The sequence below is a fragment of the Cupressus sempervirens genome, chromosome 11, assembly GCF_028749045.1.
Source record: "Cupressus sempervirens isolate cs-2001-9-10 chromosome 11, ASM2874904v1, whole genome shotgun sequence".
Taxonomy (NCBI): Eukaryota; Viridiplantae; Streptophyta; class Pinopsida; order Cupressales; family Cupressaceae; genus Cupressus; species Cupressus sempervirens.
In genome coordinates, this window is record NC_143128.1 from 167,686,884 (window position 1) to 167,710,124 (window position 23,241).

Below are 23,241 nucleotides of genomic sequence, written 5' to 3' on the forward strand. Positions count from 1 at the left end.
CAGATAATGAACATCAGGTAACCCAAGATTCTAACCCAAAGGAAGAAGAAAATGAAAATATCCAACAAGAGGCTTATTTACGGCCTAAAATTTCTCAACAAGATGAGCAATGGATTGAAGTTATGGAATAGGTCACATTTGAGGAATTCATAATGACAAAATGAAGAAGGTTCCTAATAAGCCCGAGAATGAAAAAGTCATTACAATCGGAGATGACTCCAACTCGAAGGAACAGGCTTATGTATTTCAAGAACCAGCCTCTCAAAATTTTCAAGGAGATGATTCAAGAAGTGATGATTCTAATAGTTATATCAGGGAAATCGATGAACCAACATTTTCTCCTATAGCAAAATCTCTTATGGTAGAGAAGGATCCCTATGAATAAAATCTAGCTGTTGATATGGACCTTATCAAAAAGGTGGTTGAGAAAATTGTGAATGAAGGATTAGAAACATTAGCTTTAGTGGCTTAACAATGCTCTAATCCTAAGAAAGCTATGATTATTTGGATGGATCCTTTAAAAAGGAAAAGTGCTAACAAGGGTAAGTCATTTTTTCCTCAAGTAGTATATAATTCTCACCATAGTTCAATATAAACTCAATCTAGTACAACATCTTTGTTAGATGTTATTTTCCTGTTGACTAAGCAATAAGATTCTGAGAGGGAAAAGTGGAAACAGCAAAGGAAAGAACTGAATAAAATCATAGACAGTCATTATTAGGAAACACTTGTTAATTAGGGAAAGGTAGAATAGTTAAGTGTAAAGCTTGACAAAATTACATCCTTAATCCCTGACATAATGGGTTGTAGATCCCCATCACCTTCCTATGCATTGTTTCTTAAAGAAAAAATGTTGAACTATCAAATAACTTGCATTATGCAGGATAGGACTCCCTGATTACAAGAACCTACCCAATTTTTCCAAGCTTTCCATAACTCACCTGCAGTCATCAAAAATTTGTTATGTGAACTTTGTCTTCACAATCTTGCAGTTCCAGATGACCGAGTTTGGAATCCCTTACTTTATGTTGGGGGGAATGATGAGTCAAGTTTTTGAGATGTTTTGTTTATGATTTTTGAAGTACAAACTTGAATATCTTATAGCTTTTCATAAGCATGATATAAACTTTTATGTTTACAAGTGTTAACTACATGTATATTTGATGCTTATGGAACTTAAAGAAAGTACTAAATATATATATCTAGATTAATGAATGACATGATAAATATGGTATATTTCTTCTCTAGCTTTAATGGGTAGACCTCCTATAGTTGTGTGACAAGGCTACATTAAAATAGGAAATGCTTATTATGATCTATGCTTTGGATTCATGTTTGGATTTTGTTGTGTTAACCTTTTACAGGAAGAATAAGTCAATTAAGGAGTGTGGATTAAAGGATGAGTGGGTCTTTCAAGGTGGGTGATTGTTTCAAAGTTCATTTATAGCTCCACTCCTTCCATCACTTTGTGGTTGCTGATTTAGTTCAAGACAATTTAGTTGTTGAGTGTTCCTATATTTCTAAAGCATTGAATGTGGCTTATCTTGTTGCATAAATGATGCTTTCATTCCTAAAACTAAAATTTGTTATGGCATGTAATGGAAGACCTAGTTTGTAGTTGTTCTATTTTTCCCAGTTTCCTTTAAATAAGCTGGAACTTATGTTTCCAAATAGTTAGATGTTTTTGAGAAGTTCATGTTGTAATCAAGCAGTAGAGTAAAGCATCTTGATATTCTATATTGTGTCCATGTTTTATTGAATGAATACATGACAGTTTTTCACTTCAATCTCTGACTTATAATTCATTCACACTTTCATGGGCACCCACGCGGAAGGTGAATTCTTTGTTCATGCTTAAGTAGAATTTAGTTAAGTTTCCTTTAAGTCATTAAGTACTGTTGTTCTTACAGTCACTGGTAGCAGAACCATTGACTATATCCTGCAGTATAGGTTTATTTCCAAAGCATTATTTATTTATTGTTATGTTTTCCTAAGATGAGAATTAGTCTTTAAGTTCAGTTTCTAGTATAAGTTTCCTATAGCAATTGCTTTTACCTTAGTAGTGATGGCTATTGAGAAGAACTAAAGCATAAACTTTGTAGTCACTATCTCAAGTTCACGTTCCTGGATTGATACATTAAATGAGTTTAGCATGATGTTTTAAGTAGAAACATTATGAATTTCAGCAATGAATCATTGTTCAAGGATGTTCAATCCTTGTGTTACTAGGATAATGTTCTAACTAGTTGGGACCCTTCCCCTTGTTGGGTGGAGCAAAGAAAATTTTTATAGGCCAGCTGAGGGAAATCTTGGGTTGGTTGGGTGTGGTGGAGTGATTAGAGATTATTTAGGTCATGACTAGGTAGGAGTGGCACTCCCTTTGGGTGTCCATACTAACCATGTTACTAAGCCATGGTTGCCCTTCAAACCACTAAATTGACTAGAGAGGGGTGTTTCTAAACTTTGGCTAAAGGGAGATTCACTCAACATTGTCAAATTCCTTAAAGGCCAATATGTTCCCTCTTGGACCATAGACAATATAATTAAGAAAAAATATATATTCTTAATATCTTTAAGGACTACTTTATCATCCATAACTACTATAAAGCCAATGGGGCTACTGATTCTATAGCCAACATGGTTGTGATGTGTCATAGTTTACAGAAATGGAATAAAAAATTGCCTGATCCAATCATCTCAAGAATCAATTATGATGTGATGGTAGGCATTTAAGGGGTCATCATTAAAGATAGTGATGTACACTAAGAAGGATATGGTTTTTATTACGAGGTGTGGGAGAGATAATGGCGTTAGTCACCATTACTCTACTATTATTTCACATAGATTCTAGGTCTTTTTGGTTTTATTTGTTGCTTTTCCCTTCACTTCATGCATTTTAGTTAACTCTACAAAAGTGTTTCTAAACCTTGGCTAGAGAGAGATTCAGTCAACATTATCAAATTCCTTAAAGGCCAATATGTTCCCTCTTGGACCATAGAAAATATAATTAAGAAAAAATATTTTTTTTTAATACCTTTAAGGACTACTTTATTAGCCATAACTAATGTAAAGCCAATGGGGTTACTGATTCTATAGCCAACATGGTTGTGATGTGTCATAGTTTACAGAAATAGAATAAAAGTTTGCCTAATCCAATCATCTCAAGAATCAATTATGATATGATGGTAAGCATTTAAGGGGTCATCATTAAAGATAGTTATGTACACTAAGAAGGTTATGGTTTTTATTACGAGGTGTGGGAGAGCTAGTGGCATTAGTCACCATTACTCTACTATTATTTCACATGGATTCTAGGTCTTTTTGGTTTTATTTTTTGCTTTTCCCTTCACTTCATGCATTTCAATTAACTCTACAAATTCTGTGAAGAGAATGGCAGGCCAAAGAATATGTCAGAAACCAGCTAGCTATGATAGATGGAGGAAGAGAACACATATATGGGAAGTGCTAGGAAAAGGGGGCATGGCTACATTTATGGAGAAGCTACACAGGAGCAACTCCCAAGTCACTCAATTATTCTTCTAGAATTGGAATTAGGGTTGTTTGACAATGAGTGGTAGGAAGTTCTCTATCATGGAGGAGTATATATCCAAGGTCACTAGCATTCTGATAGTTGGAAATAATTTTTATAGAGATAGGAAGATCTTTGACTCTATTGTTGACACCTTCCCGAAGACACCTAAGGAGAGGAAGAATCTAGTTAAGAAAAAAGGTATTACTTAGTTTCAACTCAATTCTTTGAAGACATTCTGGAGTTTTATCCTTAGGGCTATATATTCCTATATCACCCTTGATGGCAGGCTTTCTAGGTTTTATTCATATCATTTTGTCCTGTTAAATCACTTTAGGCACAATGTGAATATTTATATTTCTTTTTATCTGTACTCACCCAACAATAGCATCAATGGGGTAAGATATCAAAGCATTACAAATCCCCCACTTCATGATGGCCTCATTCTCCTTATTTATAAGGACATCCAAGCCAATATTATGGGGAATTTTATTGAGACCAAGCATGTTGAGGCTGAAGAAGATGATTATGATGATTATGAAGAATCCTCAGACAAGGAGGATAGTGAAGGCCTTGAGTTTGATGAGGACCCCAAACCTAGCAATAGAAAGAAAAAAACATCTAAGGGAAAGCTTTCAAAGCCCATATGCAAAAAGGGTCTACCAATTTTTCACCAAGAAACTCTAGTAGTCTAATAATAAGCTTATTACTAGTGATGATGATATGGACATGGATATGGAGGATTTGGACACTGTTGGTAAGACTAGCTTTACTAAGAGGTAGAGGAAGAAAGGAAATCCCAAGAAGCCCTTGAAGAAAAAAGGAGGGAGTCCTCCTCTGAGGATGAGCATGAGGAAGGAGAGGAGATGGAAATGGAAGGGGAGGAAGAGGTTTTTGTTAAGCAAAATACCCCAAAACAAAAGGAGAAGCGACCCATTCAAAAGGAGACAATTGGATTTGTGGAGGACAGGGAGCACAACCCTATCAATAATATGGGTTTGGGAGACTAGTAGGGGAATGAGAGTCCTATCAATCTCATGGAAGATCTGATGAAAGACCAAATTGTGTATGTTACTACCTCTGTTAAAGGGAGGGTGACAACCTAGAAAATATGAACATGGATAATATCCAGCTTGGGATATCTAGAGAGACAATAAACCTACAAATCTATGAGGACCTGAAAGGGAAGGTGGAACATTAGAAGCTTAGAGACCCTTCAATATTAATCCTGAGTGACTTTAGCAAGGAAGATAACATCAATATTCTCAATAATGATAAGAATAGTATGATGGACAACTTCAAGTCTATTAAATGGTTGTTCCACTAGATTGTTGAGATAAAGGAAACAATGAGTCAGTCGAAAGGAAAGAAGGCAACTAGAGAGGGGGGGAGTATTGATTCCAACTAGTATGTGGACCTCTCTACCTTCTATGGTCTAGAAGCTAAAGTTCTAGATCTTACCAATAGAGTGGATGCCACTCAGAATACTCATGGGGCATAGCTAACCAGAGCTACCATATCTTGATGGCCTCCAATGAAAATATCAAGGAACTAATTAGTAGGTTGGAAGGCACTAGAATGGAAAAAGCAATGATCATTGCAGAATATGGTGGTGTTGGAGCTGAGATTGAAGGCCTTGGGAAAGAACTAAAGCCAACAAGAAGAAGAAATCCTCTAAGTACAACAATGAGCTCAATGGGATCAAAGAGGTTACTGGGAAGATGGACATACCAGAGAAGGAGGCTATGAATCTCCTTATGAATATGGATTAATGTTTTCCTAGTTTTGTTTGTTTCTTGTTCTCCTTTTGTTGATGGCCTTTTTCACTAGACTTTTTGTTCGTTGTCCTTTTGTTGTTTAGTTTTATTATGTTATTGGCTTTTATTAAATATCTCATATAATTTATGTAAAGGGTTTTAGGGGCCCTTCAAAATCTATTTTCCTTATCAAAAATTGTTAAGGAAAAATCAATGACAAATTCATAGATACATTTAAAAGTGAAAATTAATGATTTTTGATAATTTATATGTTATTTTTTTATTTTAAAAAAGTTTAGGCAGAAGGAACAAAGATAGAAAGCTCAAAGAGAAGGTAGAAAGATAGAAACTCAACTCCCACACATATATGAATATTTACAAAGCTAGGGGAGGAGACTATAAGAAAGATTCTAAAACATTAATTTTAGAATTACAAAAAGGTATTTATAGTCTTCACATATAAACAATGCATGAGTGAATTTTTCTTAATTCCAGTCATCTTCTATTGGGTAGTCTGGAGAACCACCATTAAACCTTGCATTCCCTAGATTAATGAGTCTATTCTAGGAAGCCATTTCCTAGTAATGATGAATGGATTCCCCTATGTTGTTATCTGAATCAAGATGACACTTCTCCATTAGTATGCTAAGGTCGCCAATCTCTTCTTGTGTGAGAAAATGTTAGTACTAGTTGATATAGTTGGCAGCTTTCACATCATCCTTGTAAATCAACATGGATCCTTTGTATATCAGCTTCATGAATCTTCTTTTAGGGATCTCCAAAGACATGGAGACTTGTGACATTATGTAAAAGTGGATGAGTTTAATATTAAACTTATTAGGGAATCTTCTAATGAGTTGAAACAACTCTTTGTTCATGTCTTTCTGAAGAAGCCATATAATTTCCCCAATTAGCACAGACCAAAATCTATTCTGATAGGAATTAAAAGACTCAACATAACCAGCTAGAATCTCACTCCATGACAACCTAGTATTCGTATTCCAATCAATAGGAAAACCAAGAAAAATGGACCAGACTTTCCTGGCAAAGATGCATTCAAAAAATAAATGTTCAAAATGTTCTATTTTATCACGCGTACCACAAACAACAGAAACAACATTGATGGAAGAAAGCACAAACCCGACTGCAAGTTTTTTTAGCAAAAGAAACCATCTAAAATGGACAATTTTTTTCTCACAAGGGCCTTTCCAAAAATAATTTAAAAATAAATTCCAGTTAAAAAAGGGACACTCAATCCCCCAACATTGGGACATCTGTGTGAGAATATAGTGATCATTCTTGAGCATTCCATATATTTGTTTTGTAGAGGAATCTTTAAGAGAAGTACCATCATCCCACTTAACAATTCTTCTATAATCTTCACAATTCATGATTTACCCATTCTATCTCTATTAATCACTTTGAAAAGTAAGGTAAAAAAATTCTTTTGATATTAAAGAATGTAAAATTTGGAAGAGATCTCATCCCATGATGCAAGCTGCTTATTGACATTTTTGGGCCCTATTTTATCAGGATTTTGATCTGACATGTAATTATTAATTATAACCCTAAAGCAGTAAATATGATTGTATAAATAGAGCTTAGGGTTAGGGATTGTTTCATAGTTGTGATGCAAAATTGGTTCTTGCAAAAATATTGAGCTATAAGGGATTATAGATTGTAATCAGGTTATAATCACTAGATCGTAATAATATCAGACTTTCTGTTTGGTGGATGTAGCCCAGGTATTGGGTGAACCACATTAAATCTTCGTGTCTTGTGTTCTTTTCTGTGTGATCTATTATTTTTTGTTATTGGTTATATTTGCATGTAATTCTTATTTCTATTTGTGGTTTAATCCTAACATCATTGATAGTAGAAATGCCCATCTTATCCCAATTTTTTGTAGAACAACTTTGGGTTGAATCTAGTGGCTTATTATTCAAATACAGTCCCCACCAAATATATTTTTCAAAAATAATATAATTAGGAGGACCACCTACATCATTCCTTAAAGAGATAGATTCCCTCACTTGAGACCAAGCATTCTAGAAGGAATTAAATACCTTAGAACCAAATATTTTAAGTTTGAATTCTCTCATAATGATATCCCACAGAGGTATATTGAACCATTTCTTGCCCTTCTTAACAACATATTTTTCAATATTATTTTTGATAAGAACCTTCCAAGGTTCATCTCCCAATAATGCTTTATAACTCTACTTAGAAGCCAAAGAAACCCCATGGGCTTTTATATCTCTCAATCCAAGACCCCCCAGATGCCTAGGTAGGTAGCACCATTCTCACTTGACACAATGTCTACTCATAAACCCCATACCATCAGACCATAAGAAGTCCCTTAGAATTTTTTCAAGCATGTTATTTTGATACTTAGAAAACAACCATGGGGAAGAAAAGTAAATATGATGAGAGGATAATATGTTCTAAACAAGCTAAACTCTTCTTGCAAGAGAGAGGGAATGAGTTTTCCATTTGATGTGTTTTCTATTAATCTTACCATAAATCCAGTTCCACATATTAGAGATAGAGGGTTCAATTGCAAAAGGAATACCCAAATATCTTACAATAGTTTTGGGACCAACCCATTTCCATCTCATATTGTTCAATCATCTAGACAAAGAATCAGACCATTCGAGAATAAAGGATTTATGAGGAGCAACCTTGGCACTTGAAGCCAAGTGGAAAAAATTTAGCCTCTTAATTGCTCTACAGAAATTCTTCTCTGAGAGCTCAAGAAATAATGTTGTGTCACTAGAAAATTAGGCATTAATCAAGGTTTTTGAATTGGGGAGACAAATACCTTTAATAGGGTTACCAAAATTGTTATCTTTGAGAATATAAAAAAGAGCAATCACAAACAGTAAGGGGGAAATGTAACACCCCTTTGTAATAGATCTTTATAAAGTAATAGGCTTAGAAAATTCTCCATTCACATCAATCACTGTAGAGGAGTTTTTGAAGAGGACCTCTATCCATCTACAGAAATACAGTGGGAACCCAAATGCCTTTAGCATGCCAATAATAAAGGGTCATTCAACCCTGTCATATGATTTTTCAAAATCTAACTGAACCATAGCCACATCTTACCCATCTACTTTTTCCCAATGCGTACTTTCCCAACTCCTAATGATGTTTTCTAATATATATATATATATCATTAATGAAACCTATTTGCATAACTAAAACAAAATTCTGCGAGATAAATGCAATTCTTCTAGTAACACTTTGGCAATAATTTTATAAGACAAGTTAAGTAGAATTATAGGTCTCAAATTTTTAACCGAAGATTTATCTACATTTTTAAGAAGTAACTTGATAACACCTTTGTTGACTATACGACCCAAAGAACCAAAATCATAAGCATCATTATAGAAAATTGGCAATTCCTCACCTATCCATTCAACATTTTCTTTGTAAAACTCAGTTGTGAGTCCATCCAACCCTGGTGATTCCTCATTCTTCATGGACATAATGGCATCAATAATCTCATCTAGTGAGATATGTTTATTAAGATTATTTTTGTCTAGAGCATTGAGTTTCTTTGGAATAATACTTAAGAAACCTCTTATGGCATTTTTATGTTCTTGTCCAAATTCAAATGAAAAAAGTTTTTACAAACTATCGAAGGCATCTTTAATTGGAATAGGGTCTTTAGTATTACCTTCTTCAACCTGAATTTCCTCAATTAGTTCTCTCCTTTGTTTATTTTTTATAATATTAAAAAAATATCTTGAACCAATATGATCTTTCAACCACTTCATCTTAGCTTGAATTTATTGACCTTGTGTTGGTTCCCAAAACTGCAGATTGGAAATCCAAGAGCCTGCCACTTCTCCGATTGGACTTCTCAATCAATTCTGGCCAACGAATAGGAATACCTCTTGATTCCTCTATACTTCAGGCTCCGCTACACCTAGGCGGGTAAACCTTTACCTCAAAAGCTGACTACCCGGTTCAAGGCTTTTTTATAGCGAATTTAAACTTCTTGAGTTCTTCAGCTGGCAAAGTCTTCGAACTCAATCAAAATGAAACTAGATGCTGGATAATAGTTGAATGTTTTGTGCAAATTTTGTAAATAATGGAATTGATGCTTGCAGAAGAAATATATTGATTTTCTGACTTCAATAATAAAAGACCAGTGCTTTTGCTCATCCGGGCAATAGAGTCAACTTCGAGGAACTTTTACATATAACTTCATAATGTTCAATGCACTTATACTGTCAATAATTTTAATAATCTAGATGCGATAGACCAATTATAATGCAATCCTAAATCAGTCCAGATTGAATATTAACTGCACTAAGACAAACTGGACAGAGGTACGAAAACAATTTAATATTTCACAACACCTATGATGATCAAATTTAAAATTCTAATTGACCATGTCCACTTATCAGATATCAAAATTATATACAAAATTCTAAAATATAATTATGAAGGATGATTCACCAGCAGTTTAAATCTCCACGCCATATAAAAAATAAACAAAAGACACTTTATTTTATTTTAAAAATAAAATAATAGACTTTATATTACAAAATCATAATATAGCCCTTATCCTTGAGTACAATAAAAAATATAAAATGCTTCTTCTGAAAGTGGATGTGTGAATGTTCGGATGTATTGTATCTTGCAATGTCTCCCCTATATATATATATATATATATATATATATATATATATATATATATATATATATATATATATATATATATATATATATATCTTTCTCTTCTAAAAATGCGACCTTTCAAATAGAAAAGTTACTCTCTTTCAATACTCAAAATCGCATCCTTTATTAGCTTGCACCTGTATCTGCATAATGACATTGTTACAAATGCATGCATTAGTGTACATGTTAACATCTAAAAAACTATGAGGCAATTTCTCCTCCGCGGCCAGACAAGAAGGATGCGGAGACTGCAACTACCCCAGATCCTGCAGATGCTGCTGACGGCTGGACTGTTCCTAGTCCGCTTCACAATCCCACTGATGCATGGGGATCTCTTGATAAAGATGATCCTCCTCCCTCTGCTGGTACTGCCTTGGCAGCATGAGGTTGTTTTAAATATTTTTTTTGATGAATAGTTTATAGCTCCTGGCTGTGGCCATGTTGTTTACTCCAGCTTCGGCCAATTGAACTCATTCGCGGGGTGATCTTGTATCCCCCAGCCCTTTTTTGTGAATTGTAATCTTAGTAAATTTTATTAATTGAAAAGGACTATTCATCAAAAAAATCGCATCCTTCTATTTACTAATACTTTACTATAGATTATTTTAATTGCATCTTTTTTAATATAATCACCTAAATTAGCTTTGTGATTATCGGGCTTTTCTTCTTTGCCGGCAAATATTAATTTAATTAGAAGTTTCATGTTCATTGCCTTCAGAGAAAATTATCATCGCAAAGAATTTTAATTGCAACTTATACTTATGCATTGGCTTGGATAGGCGTCACCAATCATCTCTTTCTTCAATCATAGTTACCTTTTATATTGCCCCAATCGACGGGAAATGGCAGATGTAATGTCTAAGTTATTGATTCAATGCCTCATCTTCTATTATGTCTTGTTGTGCAGATTGCATTGCCGTCATAAACAAGTCATCTGTCCTCCATCGCTGTCTGTGTATGAATATTTTAAATGTCACCATGGACTGCCACTGCAAATTTTTGGCATGTCGGGTTCTGTAGGTGATCATTGTTGTATTGGGAGACCAAGCCGGGCATCGTGCCTAAAGATAGTACGTTTTTCAAGCTTCGGTGGTTCCTCAAAGGATGACTTCAATTTCTTTCCTAACTTGGAGCTCTTTGCATTCACGCGTCACTCAATGTAAGTCTTGCGTAGTGTTTGCCTGCTATATCACACTAAAGCCAACAGATTTCTTCAGATTTTCAACTGAAGCTCCTCACGCAATTGGAATCCGACTCAACGTTTTAGTGCCCTCCATAAAAGACTTCTGCACCAAGACTATATTTTCTGTGACAGTCATATAATTAAATTTCAAAATAGTCACTTCTTGTTGTGCAACTCACGTGTCAATCCTTACATGTCGACCTTAAGGGTTACAATAAAATTGAATGCTTGAAAGGCCAAAATAGAGAAAATGTATTGCCATCGAACTCTCCCTGCCCACGGTTGAGCTTATTAAGCCTTTATAAAGACGTTCCATTCTATGAAACTGACTATCATCCCTTTTGAATACCCTCCAATTGAATACCATTACCAATGCTGTAAGCAAATGTTAGAAATGCAAGGAGTCCCAAGCTTGTGTCTTGCTGCCTGTCAACTGCATTTGCTTGCACACAGGATCCTTTCGGTATCGCATTGAACCAGACATGATGAACCATCGGCCATCCCACAATATTTGCATCCTCGAAGAATCCGACAAGGTAAGTTAATTATATCTGCCAATGCTTTGAAAAGTAAAGCCCGGTGCCTGCACAGACCCACAGATAAGCTGCCTATTGGAAGGACAATACTGTTTAAACAGTCTCTTAACATCTGACTGCTTATTTTCCAGCGTGTCATAAGATCCCCATATTCCGTCAAAGATGCACCCCCATCAACATGCAAACTGTTAGGTTTATTACATTAATTAGGTTAGTTTTTTGTGTTTAGATTAGATTAATAAAATCAGTTTAATATATAGTTGCTGGGAAGTTATTCCAGTAAGTATCCCCTAAGTAGTTGTTGTAAGGAAAAATAAAACTATATAAAAATGCTCAGACATCAATGTAAATTATTCAATATTATTCATATCATTCTAATATATCATTCAGTGTCATTTTAGCATGAATTCAGTTTGTATCGAAATGATCCAGAATCAATAGTTTCAGCATTTTATATTTTTTCTCTTTCATTTTATATTTTCAGTTTCACATTCTTTGGACCTGTTACAGTTTTTTTTTTTTTTTTTTTCAATTTTACTGGAATGATATGAATAATACTATGAATAATGCTAAATCATAAGTTCTCCACCAACTTGTCTATTGTTACTACAACCATAAGCAAGTGCAAGTACCATGTTCTCAAGCTCCCTAAGATGTGAATCCCCCTGCTTAACTATCACGACAACCTCCATTGATGAATCAGATCCATCAACTGATCTTAGTGATTCTAAAGATGGCATTTGATGACTTTCAGCTAATTTGTTGCATATTGTCAAACATATGGATTCATCCCCCAAATATAGTAAAATCCATTTTCTATTTTGTCATGATACGATAAGCTTCCATTTACCCAAAAATGATGAGATGAAGCTTCTGATATTTTAATAGAATCTACAAATGTGTTACTAGGGGCTGCTTGAAAATCACTGACAAGGAAATGAAGCTCATCTGTCAAAGATGCTTCTGCAGTAAGGCAGAGTGCAAGAGTAAGCTATAAATTATAACTCTCTTCAGTCTGCTGTGCCCAATTCTGGGATCATCATACTTACATCCCTCCTCATAAAGTGCATTAATGATGGCAGTATCACTGGCATTCCAAGACATGGAAGGTGATAGAGTTGGTAAGGGGAAATCCACTAAAAGATAACTGTCAACATAGCTACTTCTGCTTGACTACCTCTGCAACCCAAATGATGATGTGCCATGAACCCTACTGTTACTCCCAATTGAGCTCCGATCACCAAACCATGCATTTGAATTATTCCCCTTCTGTAAGCCATGATCTTCTAAATGATCTGCAGACCAAAAGCTCGGTCCTTGTCCTTGCTTCTGCTGCTCACTTCCATACTCGGTAAGAGAATATGACTGTGGTTTCCTATGTTCTATTGGGAAATAAGTCTGTTTGAGATTTGAATGCTCAGGTGCCGTATAAGGCTGTTGCTAAAGTTTTCTATGCTGATCAATTACTCAGTCTGGCTGTGAATAAGCAAATTTTTTGTGCTCAAGTACATGGTTTTCTGAATAATTATGTTTCCAATATTCAATTAAATTCACAGGATCTACAGAGGAGTGTAAAAAATTTCTATCAGCGTAAACCCCCAATCTAGAAGGTGCCCAATCATTATAGTTTGAATTCTCAACTTGCCCCAACAGTGTTCCTGTCATCATAATAAAACAGATCCCTGCTATTATTATTATTCCTCAATTCTGTATTTAAGGGAAGAGATGACTTGATTAGTCCATGCTTCATCAAAATTCCTCTCATCAAATGGGATCCTGTCTGCACTCAAATGCCGCCGGTGAGGGTTGCCAAATTTTACAGTTTCATCACCTTGAATCTTGACTCTTTGCAGAACTCTAAGTTGGTGCTTGATAGACCCTAACAATTTTTCCAAGATAGGATCATCTCCCTTATTTTGTAATTCAAACTCTGCTTCACTGAGCTTATTTTGGAGATCATATTCATCTTTGTTTCTATCACTAGCATATTTTTTAACAATAATTTGATACACCTTCTACCAGTCTTCAACAAACATGTATCATTGTTCAAGGGGTCTCAAAGACTAAGTACACATCTTGGAAAGAGAAGTCGCCATTCTAGTGACATTCTTGGTGTCAAAATATTTGAGGAGAGAAGAGTTAAACTTAACAGTATTTCTTATGGGTTTACATTTACTGGTATCAAGGCTATCATTAAAAAGAACCAAGGTCTAGATAGGAGAGTGATCAGAAAGAGAGGTTGAAGATACAACAACAAGGGAATGTCCTTCATCACTATGAAAGGAAAAGAAAGAGGAGTTTCCATACATGCTATCAAGTCTACAAAAAACTCTATTCTTTCCCCCCTAATTGTTACACCATGTGAATCATATGTCCTAAAAATCTCTCCTTCTCTACTCAAGGGGATCCAAGAGATTGAGGCACCTTTTAAGCTTGAGCCAAAAAAATTGCTCATTACCTTTTGACTTATGGTTCAACCCACCTTGCTTATCACAACCAGTTTCTACCATGTTAAAGTCACCTATAAATATCCATTGACCATTGGGAACACAAGAGGCACACCAATCCCAAAGTTTAGCTCTCTCTCTATAGTCATTAGCAGCATAAACATTACAAACACCACACAAAACCCTATCCACTTTAAGGTTCACCCAAAAAGATCTTTGGCATGGAAAGCATCCATGATCTACAACATGATCCATCCATTTTGGACCAATTATGATAGCAACACCACCTTTTCCTTTTTCATGATCAAAATGAAATCCCAAGGCTCAATCCTACAGAAGTTTCAACATGCATGAGGCCTGAAAACCAACAACCTTAATCTTTTGTAAGGAAATTAGATCTTTATTCTTCAATTTACTACAACAATTCCTAACAACATATTTCTTGTCAAACATCTCAAGTCCCCTCACATTCTAGCTATGTAGATGTAACATAAGAAACAATTATTTTGGTGGAGGTCTCTGATTCTTATATAATCTATTAGAACAATTGGAAATATCACTCTTGTTCCTATCATTATTGGAAAGATAATTTCTTTCATTTGCTTTCCTTTTCTTCCTCACAACTTCAATAAACTAGTTTCTCATATCGTAATTACTTCCTTTGAGGTCTCAAGTGAGGGAATAAAAACATCTTTAGGATTAATAATAGCACTAATCTTGGAGGCTTTCTCATTAATGGATTTAAAAGCTCGATGTTGAGAATTCAATGTAATGGGAATTGTATTTGAACCTAGTTCATCAACCTCAGCTTTCCTCTAAACAATAGGGATCATAGGATGAGATGCTACACTATTAGAACTATGATCAACCGAGATCAAAACAAAATCCCTATCATACAAAGGATTTGAGAGAATAGTAAATTACCGTTTATCAATATTCTTATTTCCAATAGCATGTTCTAAATTATCCATTTTAGGGTTATCATTGCTGACAACCTTGGTCTTTTTATTTAGATTTTTGGGACCCTCATTTTGTTTTAGTTTATGGGTATCCCCATTAGCTTGTTTAATAAACACTTCAACATTATCAAACTGATTTTTAATCATCACGCAGTCTTTTTTGACATGCACATTACGCTTGCAATGGAAGCAAGCATGAAGATTTCCTAGTAATGAAACTTCCCAAGAAAAACTCTCTCCTTTCATATCTAAAGCAATGATTTCGGGGAAATCCTATAAGGATCCTAGCATTAAGATGGGGTAGATTAACCCTAGATTCTTCAATTTGAAGAAAAAAGCCAAGAGGGCTAAGACTTTGGGAGATGAAAGGCCAAAATTTGGCTTGAAGGTTTTTGATTTCTACTCAATTAGGGGTAGACCTTTCTAAAACTTTATCAAAATTACTTTTTGGAGACCAAGCAAAGGCATAGAAAAGAGAATGACACACATTCTAAAATCCTTTTTTAACAACTCTTTCCTACATATTGTGGCTTTTCAAACAAAAATTACCTTTCTGTATCATTTTGCAGAAGCTAACATGAATGCCAAATTTTTTCCCCAAACTAAATTCAACCAATCATCAAAATATTTGCAAGATGGTAAAGCTTTATGAACTAAATACACAAAGAAATTAGCTATATCTTTTAGATGGCTTTTTTCTACCCTAACTTCCTTAACCATATCTTCATTTGGGGACAAGGAAAGAGTTTTCAAACCATTAGACAAAGCCCTATTGTCTTCTCCATTTTTGGGTTCACTTCCATTTCCCTATGCATCTCCATTAGTTGTGCTTCCTCCCACTCCTTTAGGGTATTCTACAACAAGCTTTCTTTCAAAAATTTCATTGCACAAAGGAAGAGATTCATCTGACAAGACTTCCTTATAGGAAGGTTTCATGTTGGTATCATTATTGTTATGAGGGATGGGTTTTCCATCATTTTTAGAAACCCCCACGACATTTACTTCTTTATTATTGCATAAAGTATCTTGATCACAATGCAGCTAATCATTACAAGGTTCTTCAATATCCCCTTATTGTGAAGGAGATTCATCATTACCCATTAACCCTAACTCACAAGAGTGAGCCAGAGCCAGCGTTGAGTATCCCTAATACAAGCTGGCAAGTAAAAAAGAAAGATTGAAGATATCATAAAATCAAAAATGAACAATGAGATCAAACCGATGAAAAAAAGATGATTCATGCAAACACAAGACCACCCAAAGTACAAGTAATGCTTCTAGAAAAGGCTAGCAGGCCTGCACACACTCTAACTTTGCAGAGCAATTTTTTTAGGATTTTCCTCAATCAATCATTTTTTCAAAATTTATATGTTATTTTTATATTTATGTAATTGTAATTAATTAAAATTAATTTAAGGATACATATTAGCTATTAGTTAAATGTTGAGAGGAGTGGTCAATGAAGCTATTTGTGAAATAAAATATTCATACTTAGTCAAAATATAATACAAGTACTCAGTCATCATTTCATCATTCTAAAAAAATACTTCAAACATATTGATACATTATGTTTGATAATGTTTGTCATTAATGAAAATACTAACACCAACCTTCCCATAAGTTTGACATTAATCAACCAATGATGACAATATAATGACTTGTACATTGCAAATTAAAAATCTAATACTGTAGCATTTTAGAAACAACAGATAGGAACATCTAAACACTTTTTTTTTTTCAAAAATAACAAATAAGAACATTTAAACACTTCTTTTTTTTGGCGATGGTGTTGCTGAATTTTCTAGCTAGCCTTTTACTTTCTTATCTTCTTCATAAAAAAAAAATTTAGCCTTTGTATTTTTTGTTTTTAAAGTCAACAAAAAATTGTTATGGTTTACAATGAATAAATCTCATTTAACTTTGTCTCCTTTAATCTTTTCCCAGTTTGATTTTAGGATATGCACAAGGTGGATTTGTTGAAAAGAGTTTGAAATAGTCAAGCAAATGCATTTGGCATGCGTGGAACTAAATTCATCTACTTTGGCCAATATTTTTTCCGCATGTATAAAAAGTGGAAGCTTGGAAACTTTGATTTTTTTGATTCATTTGTTTAATTTTTTTCATTAGATTCAATTTATGTACATCCTAGAGAGATGACAACCTAGTTATGACTCCAATTTTTAGAAAAACTTCAATTTTTGATTAAGTAAAAATAAGTTTTAAAGGACTTGAAACCTTTACAACAATATAAGTCTAAGAGAAAAGAACATCAAAGAAAGGAAGCATAGAACAACATGAAACAGATCTCAAACAAAAACATTCATGAGGTCACACAAGACAAAGCTGGAAAAAATAGCAAAAGTACAACAAAAGAATATCAACTGACCAGCTAAGAAGTCTTTATTAGGTCAACAGCTTGATCCACCAGAGTTTGCATATTTTCAATAGTAGCCTTCACCTCATCCTTCTTACTAACTTCCTCATTCTTTTTAGAGTGATTACGGGTACATTTTCTTAGTCCTTGAGTCTCTACCCCTGGTAGGGAGTCCTGGCCCTTGTCACACTCATTCCTCTTCAAGAGGTTACTCACATTGTCCACCAATTGTTTGAATAGTTTATCCAAATTACCTAGCTTGGTTTCCAGTTTTTACACCTTCCCCTGAATGCTGCTAATATCTTTATCCATGACCCTTTGTTTTTCTTCAAGCATTGTTATCTTATGCATGAGATTTTTCACTTCTTCTCCATTCCCAATAACCTTCGAAAGTTTGTTAATATGTTGCCCCAATGTCCGCTCCCCTCTAGAAGTTTTTTTGAGTTGCTCTGTTTCCTTGCCCAGCGGCTACATTTGATGCTTGAGGACACCAATATCCTTTAGAATTGAACTTGGGCTGCCAAATAAACCCTTGTAAAACCCAAGCCCACCTTCAGCTTTATCACCCAAATCTAACTTATGCCCCTATTCTCCATTGTCCTCATTGTCTAATTCCCCATCCTTCGTAGTTTTATACATATCCTCCTATCACCTTAAGGATTTTCTTTTCCTCTCCAACCATTGAGCCAGATGCTCATCATCGAAAGGAGCAGAGACCCAATCATCATGACAGCCTTTACTCTTTCCTTTTCCTCCACTCCTCTTATTGTAATGGTCTCTCACAATTTCCTCCACGAAGTCACTTTCCCAGTCCCGGTCAGAGTCATCATCCTCAAGAGTCTTTTTCTTCTTTTTTGAACTTCCACTCAAGCCCTTTTTTAAATTTCCCAAACCCCCTTCAGCTTCATCTTGAGTCTTAGAATTGTAGCCCTTATCCAGGATACTCCCTTTCGTATCCTGATCAGCCCCTTTCAAACTCTTGGGTTTCAAAAAAAAATTAGACTTTAAAAAATTCATAATCAATACCATGAGACCCTCATGGTAAACATGCTCTCCATTTAGGTCTTTCTGAATGGCCTGGGTAGAAATACTAAGAGACTACAGAAGATAAAAAAGAAAATTGATCCTAACATCATGTTGGAAATGATTTGCCAACATAAAATGATACCCATACAGCTTAGTGAATCTCCCATCCAAAGTTAGATATTCCATAATCACAAAGAGCACAAAATGCCATGGATGAGAAATAGAGATCGGGTTATAATATGAGTTACCTATTTTGACCAAATGATTTCTCTCTTGTTCTATCTCCACAAAGTCATCGATAGCCTTGTCTAAAAGCTTCCTTTCTTGATAGAAATTAATCCTATCCATGTCCAACCTTGTATCCTTCACTATGACTTCTTCAGTGACATCCATATGCTGGTTCCTAACTATCACAAAGCCATCCTTCCATGATTTAATGAATTGGTGCATAATTGCTAGATTATTGCCTCTAAGCCTTTCCATGTACCCTATGAAATTGCCACGCCTTAGAATGTCCAACACCTCTGACTTATTCTTCCACTCAGAGCAGCTAGGTAGCTCCACCCTTTTCCTCTTTCCCCCCGTAATCTCTGCACTAAATTCACTAGTTTTCATTCTCTAAAAACTCCCATACACTCTACAACTAAAAACCACACCACTACCGAAAAGAGGAAAGGAAAAAACTGCCTAGACTCTGTGCGAAAAGCCCACCTTTCTAAAAATCATAACCCACCTCACTCCAAAGGAGTTAAACTCATAATTAAAATTCACTGACACCATTATAATTAAAGTATTTTTGCTGAGATCTCCATTTATTATATTCGATATGATGGTGGCCATCTAGAGGTAAGGTATCATATGACTCCCAAATGATTTTATGATAATTTACACAAGTCACATTCAAAGCCCAGTCAACTAAACAATTGGCTTCTCTAAAGTTATGAGATATAATGAAATTTTGGAAAGAATTAATAATGTTAATAGCCTTGGAAATAATATTATTGATAGTCCATGAAGGTGGATTTATATTATTTAAACAATTAATGATATTGAGGGAGTCACCTTCAACCCATATATTCTTCAAATTCATACTTTTGGTGTAGATGAGTTCATGAAGAGTAGCAGAAGCTTCAGCAACGTGATTTGTTTGACTCCCTAATGGTATAGCCAAGCCTCCCACAAAGTCACCATTAGAATTTCTAATAACAACTCCGCAACTTGCTTTACTCGGGTTCCTTTTGAGGCCCCATCAAATTTTATCTTAAACCAATTCATTGAAGGACAATCCCATCTAGCATTCTCCCTAGGGTTAGGATCCTTAACATTCATACCCAGACTCCTTATATTCCAATTATTAAGCACCCCAACCTCCCACTCATTACAAGGTTATTGTCCAGAACCACAAATTTTAATGTTTTCAATCATAAGGACCTTGACTTTATAGAAAAACTAAGCAGGACTGGAATCCTCCCCTCTAAAGATCCTATTATTATGCTCCTTCCAAATGCCCCAACATAGATATGGAAGAATAAAATCCCACAATTTAATAATCAAAGCATTCTTGGAAGGATCCTTCCAATTAGAAAAGAACAGCAGGATGGCAGCATGGAAAACCCAATCCACATTCATTAAGCTCCAAATTTTATCCCAAACCTTCTTAGTAAAGGGACAATATAGCATAATATGATCCACCGATTCCCCATCATTCTTACAAAGAACACATCGATTAACAATGATGAAACCTCTCTTCTTAAGATTGTCAAGAGTTAATATTTTATTTTGTAGAAGAATTGAAAAGAAGATATTAACTTTGGGAGTCAAACCTTTCGCCCAAGCCATAGCCCAACAAGGTTCATCAAGATCATCAAAAGAGTTAGCAAAGGCTGAAGCAATAGAGTACATACCACTAGGATCAGATTTCCAAATCGGAACATCCTCTTCATGGTTAAGAAAGCACGCATTCAAACACTTACCAAGCTCAACCAAATTTTGGTCCACCCTATGAAGATTCACCCACAAATCATCCTTCCAATAATCACTCACAAAAGTGCCATACTGATTCTTGCACTGCTCCATATACCTATTCAACCTTGGATCAACACCAAGAGGGTGATCCACGATCAAAATGTCTTCCCAAAAAAGAACTTTCCTACCATTTCCCACCTTCCATTTGACCCCTTTCCTTAAAATATGTTTAAATTTTTGAGCATTCTTCCATATCAGAGAACCCCCTTGATCAACATCAAAAGAAAGGAAATGTTGAAAATCAAATTGGTCCCTATAATATTTTTTCAGCCCAAATATTCCTCCATTCCCCCTCTTCCTTGTGCCATCTCCAAAGTAATTTAGCTAGTAAGAGTTCATTCATTGTTGAAATCCTTCACAAGCTGAGCCCTCCCTTCCCCCAGGGAATACAAACATTCTTCCAAGCAATTAGAGGGAGTCTTTTTTTTAGTCTTCGTACTAGTCCATAAGAAAATCTTTTGAATTTTCTCAATAGCAAGGGCAAACTTTCTCAAAATTTTGAAAACACTCAATGAATAAAGTGGTACACTTTGAAGGATGGACTTCAAAACAATAACCTTACCATGATAACTGAGGAGAGAGCCTTTCCAACCAGAAATTTTTAAGTGGATTTTATCAATCAGGGAGTTCCAAAAGCTGTCAAGAGGGGTCAATCCCAAAGGTAAACCTAGATAGGTTCCTAGAAAGGAGCCACTCTCATAGCCAATGATCTTTTTCATCTTAATTTCTCTTGCCTCACTAACATTGATAAAGTAAATCACACTTTTACTCCAGTTAATGATTTGACCAGTGGCCATTCCATAGTCAATCGGTGTCTTCTTAATGTTCCTAGCATTCCTCACTGAAGCCTCCCCCATGACAAGAGAATCATCAAAAAATTGTTGATGAGAACACACAAGAGCAGAAGAAGAGGGGTTGAGGCCCACAAAGTCCCCTTTCACCACCATATTAATCACAAATCTCCCCAAGCATTTGGCCAATATAACAAAAAGAATAAGAGAGATCAGGTCCCCTTCTCTAAGACCCCTTGAAGCCTTAAAGAAGGAAGTAGGGGATCCATTAAAAAGCACAAAAAAAGAAGCCGACGAAACTAACATAAAGATAAGATCCCAAAATCTCTTATTAAAGCCAAATGCTTCCAAGCCACTAAGGAGGAAATTCCAGTCAACTCTATCATAGGCTTTTGAGAGATCAAGCTTAAGAAGAAACCCTTTCTTCTTTGACATTGCAAGAGAATGTATATTTTAATGAACTGAGATAATGGAATCCAAGATCTATCTACCCAGAACAAACCCATTTTGCTGCCTTGAGATGATAGCCGAAAGAAGGGAAAGAATGCTAAGAGTAAGAACTTTAGAGATGATCTTATAAAAATAATTACACAAGCTAATAGGCCTAAACTGATCCATTCTATCAGCACCTGGCTTCTTCACAATAAGGTCTATAAAGGTCCCATTTAACTCTCTTAGGATGTTTCTAGAGCCAAAAAATTCCTCCACACCATTACAAACATCAACACTAATGATATGCCAATATTTACTGAAAGAATAAAAGAGGAAACCCATCAGGACCAAGGGCTTTGTCACCCTTGAAAGAGAAAATAGCCTTAGAAATCTCATCCGAAGAAGGAATGGAAGTAAGGAAAAAATTTTGGGCCTCAGAGATATAAGAAGGAATGCACTCCAGGAACATATTCTGCTTATCCAAATTCAAATCAGTTCCCATTGAAGAAATCTACCAAAGAACTCCATTGCCTCCCTTTTGATAATCTCTTCATTATCAGTCAAACCTTCATTCGTATTAAGCTTGGAAATTCTATTAGCCATCCTATGCTTTAAGGTTGTCATATGAAAGAACTTGGTGTTGTGATCTCCTTCCTTCAAAAAGACCTTTCTAGAGCATTGTCTCCAAAACATCTCCTCCTTAGAAATAAGATCATGAAGTTCAACCAGTTTATTGCTTTCCTCTTCCCTAGAGACCACCTCATAACCATTGATCTGAATCCTATCTTGAATGTCTTTAAGCTCCTCCACAATCTTTTTTTTATTCTCAAAAATGTTGCCAAAGGTATGTTTATTCCATATCTTAATAATCTTCTTAACATTTTTCAATTTGGCAGCCACTCTAATCATTGTTGTACCTTCCACTTTAATATCCCACCACTCCTTAATGAGGCTCTCCAAATTTGGATCAAGAGTCCACATTTTTTCAAATCTGAAGGGAAATTTCTTATGAAAATTAATTTTATCAACAACAAAGAAAATAGGGTAGTGATCAGATCCCACCCAAACTTGAGCATTAATTGCACATTTATAATTCAGAAACCAATCATTACTAATAAGAGCATGATCCAACCTAACTTGAATAAGGTCCTTTCCAGCTCTTTTATTCATCCATGTGTACTCAATTCCATGTAAATCAAGATCATGGAGAAGATGAAGATAAATAAAGTTCATTAGATCTAATCTATTATCCAAATTGGTCTGACTACCACCCCATTTTTTAGTGTCCTTTAAAAGGGTATTGAAGTCCCTTATAACTAACCAATTATCTTCAGCAAAAAAATTTCTCTGATTATCAATTTCTTCCCACAATTCCTTCCTCCCCCATTTGGAATTGGAGGCATAGACATTAGTAAGGACCCAACTAAAATTATCTTTTGAATTAAAAAATTGAACATTCATCATATTTTTTCTTTGATAAATGAGTTCCC

The 23,241-nt window shown here is 35.1% G+C and overlaps 1 protein-coding gene across 1 annotated transcript; it reads right to left on the reverse strand.

Annotated features, from left to right (window-relative positions):
• Positions 1–22,237: 22,237 nt before the first annotated feature.
• On the reverse strand, positions 22,238–22,732 carry LOC149528708 (uncharacterized). The gene has a single exon (XM_089808063.1). It carries the CDS (start codon positions 22,730–22,732, stop codon positions 22,238–22,240), a length of 495 nt encoding a protein of 164 aa, XP_089664189.1.
• Between the last annotated feature and the right edge of the window lie 509 nt (positions 22,733–23,241).